The sequence below is a fragment of the Lagopus muta genome, chromosome 7, assembly GCF_023343835.1.
Source record: "Lagopus muta isolate bLagMut1 chromosome 7, bLagMut1 primary, whole genome shotgun sequence".
Taxonomy (NCBI): domain Eukaryota; kingdom Metazoa; phylum Chordata; class Aves; order Galliformes; family Phasianidae; genus Lagopus; species Lagopus muta.
The window spans coordinates 47,087,486-47,097,972 of record NC_064439.1 but is presented as its reverse complement, the minus strand read 5'-3'; the positions used below and the strand labels follow the sequence as shown (position 1 = coordinate 47,097,972).

The window sequence follows — 10,487 nt, the reverse complement described above, 5'->3', positions numbered from 1 at the left end:
CCCAAACTGAACTCAATACTTGAGGCACAGCCTCACCAGAGCTGAATACAGGGGGATGATCACTTCCCTGCTCCTGCTGGCAACACTATTTCTGATACAAGCTAGGATGCCTTTGGTCTTCTTGGCCACGTGAGCACACTAATGGCTCATGTAGAGGTTCTTTACCTCTGCACTAGAGGTAGCCACTCTGCCCCAAAACTTCAGTGTTGCCTGGGGATATGACCCCAAAATGCAGGACCCGGCACTTGGTCTTGTTGAACTTCATCCCATTGGCCTCAGCTCAGCAATCCAGCATGTCCTTTAAAGGGCAACACTTCTCCCAACTTGGTGTCATCTACAAACTTACTGAAGGTGCACTCAATCCCCTAATCCAGGTCACCAGTAAAGATATCAAACAGGACCAGCCCCACTGGAACAGGACACCACTCATGACATATCGCCAGCTGGATTTAACTCCATTCACCTCCACTCTCTGGGCCCCAGAAGAATACTGTGGGAGACACTACTTTGCTAAAGTCTAGGTAGACTATGTCTACAGCCTTTCCCTCATCCACCAGGCTGATCACCTGGTCATAGAAGGAGATGAGGTTGGTCAAGCAGGACCTGCATGGACTCATGCTGGCTGGACCTGATCCCTCGGTTGTCCCGCACATGCCATATGATCTCAAGATGATCTGATCCATAACCTTTCTTGGCACCGAGGTCAAGCTGACTGGCCTGTAGCTCTCCAGCTCCTCCTTATGACCCTTCTTGTAAATTGTAGTCACATTAGCAAGCCTCCAGGCTTCTGGGATCATTCTGGTTACCAGGAACACTGATAGATGATAGAAAGAGGTAATGACCTCTGCCAGCACCCTCAGCACCCTGGGGTGGATCCCATCTGGCCCCATGGACTTATGACAGTCCACATGGAGTAGCAGGTCTCTGACTGTTCACCTGAATAGTGGGTGGTTTATTCTGCTGCCCATCCCAGACTTCCAGGTCAGAAGGTAGAGTACCCCAAGGATAACTGGTCTGACTTTTAAAAACAGATGTCAAGAAGGCCTTGAGAACCTCAGCCTTTTCCTTATCCTCAGTGTTCACATTCCCCACTACATCCAGTAGAGGATGAAGATTTTCCTTTTTCTCCTCTTACTTTTAATCTATTTGTAGGACATTTTTGTCTTTTAATACAGTGGCCAAGTTGAATTCAAGCAGGGCTTTTGCTTTCCTAATTTTCTTCCTGCATATACCAGCAACTTCTTTGTACTCTCCCGGAGTTGCCCATCTCTACCATGAGGTAGACTCATCTTCTCCTGGAGCCTTACAGAACATTCCCTGTTCATCCATGCTGGTCTGCTTCCCCACAAGCACATCTTATAGCACATCCTGCTCCTGCGTCTTTAAGACTTCCTTCCTGAGGAGCAGCCAGCCTTCCTAGATCCCTTTACCCTTCAGAACAGGCTCCCAAGGGATTCTCCTCACTACTGTCCTGTGTAGTTCAAAGTCTGCCCTCCAGAAGTGAGGCAGCAGTTTTGCTGACCTCACTCCTGACTTCACCAAGAATAGAGAACTCTGCCATTTCCTGGTCACTCTGGCCAGGACAGCTCCCAGCCTTCACATCTCCCACCAGTCCTCTGTGAACAGCAGGTCTAGCAGGGCACCTGCCCTAGTAATCTCTATTACCAGCTGCATCAGGAATTTGTTTTCCACACTCTCAAGAAGCCTCCTAGGCTGCTATATTTCCAGTATACGTCAGGGAAGTTGAAGTCTGCCATAAGAACAGCACTGACAATTGCACAACTTCTGCCTGCTGCTCGTAGGACACGTCGTCCATCTCTTTCCAGTTTTAGGCAGCCTATAAAAGACCCCCACCAGAATGATCAGCCCTGTTGGCCTTCACCCTGATTTTTTATCCACAGAGATTTATCCTTTCCAGCCTGAGATCAATATTCAAACATTTTCGAGCACAGAGACATACCACCACCCCCTCCTTCCTTTCTTATCCCTTCTGAAGAGCTTATAGCCATCCACTACACAATTCCAGTCATGGGAACAATACCAATGTGTTTCTTCCTGCAGGATAAAAGCTTTTACTGCTATTCCTATCTTCATGTTTTGATTCTGCCTTCCATTGGATGGAAGGGGCCCCTGCATCATGGCCAAATGAGCTGCAGGTGGAAGAGGGAGTGGGCAAGCAGCAGCTGCCTCCCATAAAGAGGCTAAGCTGAGGAGAGAGGTAGTTTCTTGCTGGGCTGGAGGTAGCAGCAGCAAGGACATTAATTTTGAGGGGCTTTAGTGGGGGGAGAAGCAGCTTGGCTTTTGTAGGGTTTTGTTTTGTTGTTGTTTTTTTTTGTTTGTTTGTTTTTTTCAACCTTCTTTATGCCTTGGGCCTCTTTGGCCTGATTGAGTAAAAGAGGGTTGTAGGTTTTTGGTGCTTGAAAAAGCTGGGCAGACTGTTCTGGATGGAAACTGGAGAGGGCTCCAATTCTCTTGAGGGCTTTCTGAGACTCTAGACCTGAGTTGTATGCTAGCTTGTAACAGGTCAGAATTGTTTTTTTTAAATCTTTTTTCTCTGAATTTCCTAAGTATTTAGGTTCTGTAGATGTAAATAGCTGAGTATTTCTGTGTAAATAGCTGTAGATGTAAATAGCTGTCTGTTTCTGTGTAGACCAGAGACCTTCCTTGCATTCTTACACTCCTGCTTCTAAGCTGTACAATATCACACTACTTGACTGGGTTGGTATGAGTGAATCTCTTAGCTGAGGAAATGCTGAAGTATGGGAGTTCTGGTTTGTGAGCCTTGTGTGGCTCTGAATGTGAGCTTATGTGTAGGAGTTTTTCTTAGGGTTTTTTGTTGTTGCCTTAACTTAAGCACAGGAAGCGTAGTTTCACTGAATTATTTAACTACTGCTGTTGTGTGTATTTAAGAACTCTGGATCAGTACCTCTACTGTGATCTCAAATACAGCATATGTGATAACATCTAGAAGTGCTTTCTTTATGAAATACGAAACCTGATTGTTCTCTTTTTTTTTTTTTTTCTTGAGATCTTTTGCTCAAAACCAATTGGCCAAAAGCTAAACTGGTGAAAAAACCACTTACATGTATGCAAGACTACCTTGAAGTTTCTGTATTTTTAAAATGTGTTATGCGATTAACTTGAAGTACTAATGCTACAAGTTATATAGAAAAGCTTACTTATCAAAAGGCAACTAGAGTCTTTGACAGTAATAACTTCAATAGTACTAGTCTTCTAACTTCTGTATGGAAGACAGTAGTCGTCTTAGAAGTATATTGTTTCACTGGGTTAGAAATAAAGATAGGGAGAGAATTGTCTGCTGAATTCTGATTGAACATAAGAACCATGAAGTTATGTGTGTTTTAAAGTGATTAATCCAAATCACTTATCTTTTTTACAGTGTTAAGAAAAAGAAAATGAATTCTGCACCTGCTTCAGAGAGTGGATCATATTCCACAAACCACTCAAGACCCTTCTTCTATGCGCAGCCAACAGCGCAGCAACCTTTTCAACATCCATGGTACCTCAGCCATACGTACAATCCATACTGTGTGCCTGCACCAGGTAAGGTAGATGACAGCTACCTGAAGTAGTAAATTGCTCCTAGAGTGGAGAAATGTGTGTTTAAAAAAGCTGCCTGTGAGTTCAAAGGGGAATTAATGTGAGGTTTGTCTTGTTAAGGACTGAATTTCAGAAATGTTAATCAATTGTGGCCTGCTTGTGTTGAAATGCATCTCATTCTGGAGAATGGGAACTCTGCAAGATGGTAACTGTTATCCTATGGATACAGAGCTCTAAATATGACTAAAAATGAATATGCTTGTGTAAGCTTCTTATATACATGTTTTAGGTATGTATAAATACAAATTTGAAAGAGAGCCTACAATATCATAATACATCTTGTGAACAGTATACCCATGTTAATTTCTATCTGGAACTCTGTTAGTGAAGATGATGTTATAGAACAATGTGTGGAAGAAGGGAGAGGCAACAAGCAAACAAAAAGCAGCAAAATAGCATGTTTCAGGGAGTAAAACTAAGCTTTGTTCTGAAGTGTTGTTGTCCAGATAAGCTGTTCTGTAATGCAGAAGACTGTGGGTTCCCTACAAGACTTGCTTCCAGATATTGATAACTGGAGTGCTTTAACTGCCCGTGTGTCTGATCTCATTGCTCTGTTATGTGCTCCTGTACACTGTGACTGCTGTTACTAATCAGAATGGCTTGTTTCAGAAATAAGGTATTTCTTTTTTGTTTCTAATTATTTAGGCTTCCGGGGTGGACATCCGTATTTTCCGCTTTATTCTGTTGCACTCCATGAGTACCCTGGATTTTTTGTTCCACAGCATCCAGTGCATGCAAGAATTAACAGAAGGCCTTATTTTAATGCTCCCCCACCCTCTCCCATGTTTTATCATGCAACGCGCTTTAGACACTACAGTTCCCCTGGGAGAAAAACAGAGACAAAAGAAACACAGACTGATCCTAGACAGCCTGAAAACAAGCAGAAAAAGCATCAAGATACCCATACAGAAACGAAAGGTTGTGATGCAGGAAATATGGCCTGTGTTTCTTCTGGTATAGGTACAGAGACTGAAAGTACTTCAGAGAAACAAGATCTGTCTGGATCTTCCATTGTGGTAGACAGGGAGTTTCATAATAGTCCTTCGAGCTCTACACAGTATAGAAATCTTCCTACTGGAAGCTATGCCTTTGAGAAGGAAGAGGTGAGAATAGAATACGGAAATGGCTCTCCAGCTATTCAACTGTGGAAGTCCTTTAAAGAAACCATTCCTTTGTATGATGTGGCAAGTGGTAAACCAGTCCCAGAGAACGTGGTGCAGCGTGATGTATTTTCTGTTAGCTCATGTGAGGGAATGATATATGGCCCTCACGAAGGGGAGAAATTGGTGCCAGGAACTTACATAGATGAGAGAAAAGCTGTCCTCTCTTCAAAACAGAGCGTTGAAACTATGCAAGAAAAAGATGTCCAAGATAATGAAGTGAAGCTGGATGCAGAAAAGCAGGTGACTGCAGGTCAACGGGCAAAATCCCCTCCAGGTGAAGCCATGGCAGTACAACTAGCAGAATTAGCAAGATCTGTTACCATAGACCAACCGGCAGTAAGACAGGATGTGCTAGTAGCTAAGAAATCTAGCTCTAGGAGATCCACAGGTTCAAAAACTTCTCAAGAAGAGTCCAGCTTTATTCAGCAAGCAGGATTGCTTCCATCTAGTATGGAGGTAATGAGTGACTTGAGTTTTCAGCAGAAAAAGCTGAATTTAAGCCATAGCGCTAACAATGAAAGTCAAACAGATAGAAGCATTTGGTGTGAAGAATCAGTTGAGAAGTATGTTCCTTCTAACAGCTGGCTGGCTTGTTTGGATAATATGGATGCAAACTACAGCTATGACATGTGTTTGCCACAAAGAAAACGTCAAAGTGTACTTAGTCTTTCTTCTGATGACATGTCCTCTAGAGAGGATGGCTCGTCCATTGATAATGCCCCAGTGTCTTATTTTGTACCTGACTATGTGCTTCAGAAAAGCACGTATACCTTCCAGAAAAGTACAGAGGGCTTGGAGAAAGAGAAAATTAAAAGTGGTGGGTCCCTCAATGAAGATGAAGCGGTAGGAAGGGAGCAGGTGAACAGCTTGAATGGCCAAGATGTCAAAAATTCTTCAACCACGAAGATTAAAGAGGCTTCCAGCAAAGGTAGAAGGCTGAGAGTCCTTCCTAGATCTTCTAGTCGGAAAAAAATCTGTTCTCTCAAGAAGAAATCTGCCAAGAGTTTGTCAGAAATTGAGGACTCAGAAGAATACTCTATGCAGGTAGAAGAGGAGGATGAAGATGAAGAGGATGAGGAGTATGAAGATGATGATGTGGATGAAATAGAGTATTTCTTTCAAGAAGCTGCTCCATATGGGATCTTGATGCCAAGTAAAGGAAACTTGTACCGACAGGTTGGCCAAAGGATGCTTTGGAAGCCACCAAAAAATGCTTTTCCAACTCACTTAATTAGCTGGCCTGCTCAAGAGAAGATAAAAACCAGGAGTAGGTTTGGTGAAAACATCAGTGTTGTTTACAAACCAAAGGAGAAAGAACAAGATGAAGTTGTATATAGTGACTATGGGTATTATGGAAGAAAGAGGCCAATGGCAAGAAGAGAAGAAGTTGAACACAAGCGAACACTTCAGAAATTCTTGGGAGGTAAGATAAGTACTGAGGAAAAAGGTGCTTGTTAGTAGAAAACTTTAAGGACACAATTGCAACTGCAAACTGTAGGCTGAACCAGTTGGGCGTGGGAGGAGTCGAACATAATTTCAGTTTTGGCTTAGTCAGAAGTACTTCAGAATTATTTTTTAGGCAGATCTTCATCTGTTTGAAGACACAGAATGATAAAGCAGTCAGTAGAGACCTCAGTAATAAACTCCTTTGAGTTAGACTAATAGGCTTAACTTCCTGACCTTAGTGGTAACTTATTCATTTGAAAAGCTTAAGGTCAATTTAATTATACTTGTTTACCATTGTTTAATGATATTTTTTAAACATAGGATTTAAATTTAAACAGACTTTACCTTCCATCCCAGTTGATGTTAGGTAGATTAAACATGCTGAAGTTCCTTGTAATCTGATGACCACGCATTGTGTAACTTCCCTTCTCTGCAGGAACATCAAACCATTGATTGTTGTTGTTGGCTGCTGTCTTGCAGTTAGCAACAAAGTTTTGCTGTGTTTTTATAAAATCAGTGTGAAACTACTACATTTCTGGGAACGTTTTATTTACTTAATCCAATTTCTACTAGTATCTTTTTAATTGGAAGTGAGAATAAGCAGAATTACTAAGGTTCATAACTGGTACACTGAGAGGTTGCTGCTTAGTGTAATCTTACTATGAAGAGGATCTGAAAGAGGATCTACTTCTAGTACTATGGGTAATGTTTGGTTTTTTTTTTTTTAAATCTACAGCTTTAACTAAAGCAGCCTGTAATCTGCAATTTTTGTCATGTGGTCAACAAAGTTATGTTCTTGTTTCTGAAAGACTCTTAAGATTCAGTGGCTAGCTTTGCATTCTGGCAAACTGTCTGGTTGATTGAACAGTATATTAACATTAGCAAGCAAGAATACTGATTTTTTTTTTTTTTTTTTTTAATCAACTCTTCTATTAGGAAGACTGAGGGAGAGCATGGGGGTGCCATCTGAAGAGTATTGGATTAGAAGTGGTGCTAAACCCAAATTCACTGGGCAAATACATGGTAGTCTCTCACCCCAAGCCAAGAGCAAAGAACAAGGTACATTTTCTTCAGTGTTTGTTTTATGAAATAGTGTAGTATGAAACACAGTAAACTTACTGTTTTGGTAAGATTTGAAGATAAAGAAACTAATTGTAACTTTTCTGTTACTGCTGAAGTGTGTTGTCAGTCCAATACATCTCAGGATGTTTCATATCCTTCTTAAACACAAATGTATGCAGATAGTGGCATGTTAGAGTAAGCTTATTTAAAGGTATTATGGGGAATATTGAATGTGATGTGGCCAAACAGAGCCCTTATTTGTGCAAAGCTTCTTTGTCATAAACTGGAGTATTAATTTTTCACCCAAATAATGCATCTCTTAAGTTCATATGCAGTGGTAGTTCCTAATCCTGACAAGTGATATTATGTGATTTCTATACATTCTCCTTTCTATCTGCCACTGGAATAGGCACAGAGTAGTGTGTATGCAGGAGGGGAAGAGAAGCACTAGAAGCAATGAAGGAAAGCTGAGCTTAAATTTGCTTTCATATGACTTCAAGATACAACTGGTGTTTCTCTAGGGAGCCCGCCTCTGGTTAAACCAAAGAAGAGAATAGGCAAACCCCCACTAAAACGCAGAGACACAAGATGTGAGGTGGAAGAAGTGGAAGTGTGGGAGATGCCTAAAAGGAGCGTACGCAGAGGTTGGTAGGATTCTTACAAACACTTGGCTGTTATTATCTTGGAGCAATGTGTCCATTGATATAAGGATATCATTGGGTTATTTGTGAAATAATAGCAAATATAGGCAATTTAAAATAATACTCGTTAAACTTTGAATGGGAAATTAACTGTGAATACTGGTTGTTGTAGCACTGACTGAGCTAGGTTCCTTAACTTTAGGAGGAGAAACACTACTTTGGTCTATTTGCTTTTCAAAGTATTTTATTTAACTCCTGGTTCTTGTGTCACTTTTTGCTGTCTTTAAGCTGTAGGCCTGTTTCAGCCAAAATAGGTGTCTTGATTCAACATAAATGCACATAGATAATTCTTAAGAACTTTAAGTAGGAACTTACTGCTAGTTGTAAATTCAATAACCAATATGCTTTTTTTTTTTTTTTTTTTTTTTGCATTTGTGGGAGAGTCCAGAAAGCTACAAATTGAAATGGATCAGTATATAAAGGAGATCTAAAAAGATCTTAATTCCTTCTAGGAAAGAACAGTTTGGCATAACTTAAATATAAGCTAAGCCAACCTAAATGTTTAGTTGGGAAATGCTTAAGAAGAGACTTTCTTCTCTCAAAGCAAACGCAACATTAAATGGGATTTACAGTTCCTTGTATTTTCAGTACCTGAAACAGATTTGACTGAAATCAATCCTGTTACTCAAAGTTGGTGTCAGTCATGACGTCTTACTAAACATGGATGTGTAACCTTTAGTTGTTGACCATTTCCTGAAAGAGCTTTCAGAAAACTTGTGCAATCCCAAGTGACCTCTTATATTTTTCTCAGAAGTAGTTGGTGAATCTTGGATGCCTTCTGTTCAACAAGAGCACACTGAAAAATTAAGTTTGTTATGAAACTCCTGCCTATCTGTCACACTGGGATATTTTGCAGTCCAGCATCCTGTCCCCAGAATTTCATTTGCTGGGCATTTGAGTACCTACTTAAAATTTCAATCACGAGCATCTTTTCCTGCAATAAGAAAGGGCAGTCATCGATGTCTGGCCTTCCTTTGGAAGCAAGTTGACCTGTGTTACTCAGAGTATGTGTACCTTAACCATTAATTTTTTTCCTTTAGGGTGCGGAGCAAGGAGGTCTCTTTATAAGAGAAGATAACTGCAAATATTGGGGCAGGAGGGGAGAAAAATATCATAGGCTTGCACGAAACCAAAAGTAAATTAATATTCTTGTATATCTTGTGAGTTGCTGTGCACTCTTCAAGGGTCCAAGGTGCCCTCCATATTTATGATGCTGCAATTAAACTGTAGTAAGTATTTAACACTGAACTAAGTCACTTTTTGTAACTAATGCATCCACTATTTAAATAATAAACTTAATAGAAGTGCATTTAAGTCTCCATTTGTACTTGGAAATAAAAACTACTGATGCATGCATATCCCCGTCATACTCTTACAGCATGCCAGTTACTGCTGCCCTGTCCTTCAGCTCAATAGGACTACAAAGCCTGTCAGTGTCATCTCATGGTTAGTCTATGTGATATGGACATAGCTGTAAGCTTATCTTCCATTGGCTGGATATTTGGCTGTTTGTTGGCTTTCTTTCTGTGAAAGTATAAAGGACTACAGTTTAAGCTGTATGAGGTCAACTACTGACTTGATATGTAAGTTGCAATGACTTGCAGTGGTGTACCGATAGATGGCTGAATATGAGCCAGCAGTGTGCCCAGGTGGCCAAGAAGGCCACTGGCATCCTGGCTTGGATCAGGAATGGTGAACAGGACCAGGGAAGTCATCCTGCCCTGTACTTGGCATTGGTGAGGCCTCACCTTGAGTGCTGTGTTCAGTTTTGGGCGCCTCGGTACAGAAAGGACATGGAGGTGCTGGAGCAGGACCAAAGAAGGGTAACAAGGCTTGTGAAGGGCTTGGAGAATATGGCCTGTGAGGAGAGACTGAAGGAACTGGGGCTGTTTCTTCTGGGGAAGAGGAGGCTGAGGAGAGACCTTACTGCTCTCTTCAAATACCTGAAAGGTGACTGCAGCAAGAGTGTGGTTCGTATCTTCTCACTGGCGACAGGATGAGGGGAAATGGCCTCAAGTTGTGCTGGGGAGGTTTAGGTTGGATATCTAGAAGGACTTCTTTACAGAAAGGATTGTTAATTGCTGGAATAGGTTCCCTAGGGAGGTGGTTGAGTCACCATCCTTGAATGTGTTTAAAATTTTTCTGGATGTGGTGCTCAGGGATGTGATTTAGTGGTGGAACGTTAGAGTCAGGGTAGTATGGTTGGGTTGTGGTTAGACCTGATGATCTTCAAGGTCTTTTTCAACCTGAGCAGTCCTATGGTTCCTCATTTTATTCTCTCAAAGCTATCATTGGAGGACTAAAGCTAAAACACTGTGCTGATATTGTGTTCCTCCTTCTCTCCAGGTCAGAGTCTCTACAGAAAAAGAGATGTAACTGATGACTCTTATTTTGCTGCTAAGTCCGAGTCAGGGAATGAGGCACAACACTGTTCTTACAAACTCCTGTAAAATTTCACGCTGGCTTTGGCACCTTGCTACATGAATTCTCCTGT

General features: G+C 41.3%; 1 protein-coding gene across 2 annotated transcripts; it reads left to right on the top strand.

Annotated features, from left to right (window-relative positions):
- The first annotated feature begins 2,235 nt into the window (after positions 1-2,235).
- LOC125695807 (uncharacterized) lies at positions 2,236-9,302 on the top strand. Of its 2 annotated transcripts, none has more exons than XM_048950759.1 (6): positions 2,236-2,523; positions 3,401-3,564; positions 4,267-6,207; positions 7,167-7,289; positions 7,814-7,936; positions 9,034-9,302. In XM_048950759.1, exons 1-6 carry the CDS (start codon positions 2,507-2,509, stop codon positions 9,069-9,071), a joined length of 2,406 nt encoding a protein of 801 aa, XP_048806716.1. In that variant the 5' UTR covers positions 2,236-2,506; the 3' UTR covers positions 9,072-9,302. The 2 variants fall into 2 exon arrangements, with proteins under 2 accessions (XP_048806716.1, XP_048806717.1); XM_048950760.1 differs by lacking the exon at positions 2,236-2,523 and adding an exon at positions 2,630-2,718.
- Positions 9,303-10,487: the final 1,185 nt, after the last annotated feature.

Coding starts and splice junctions, on each gene's coding strand:
- LOC125695807 (XM_048950759.1), top strand. Junction 3,565..4,266: donor ATACTGTGTGCCTGCACCAG/GTAAGGTAGATG, acceptor CTAATTATTTAG/GCTTCCGGGGTGGACATCCG. Junction 6,208..7,166: donor ACTTCAGAAATTCTTGGGAG/GTAAGATAAGTA, acceptor CTCTTCTATTAG/GAAGACTGAGGGAGAGCATG.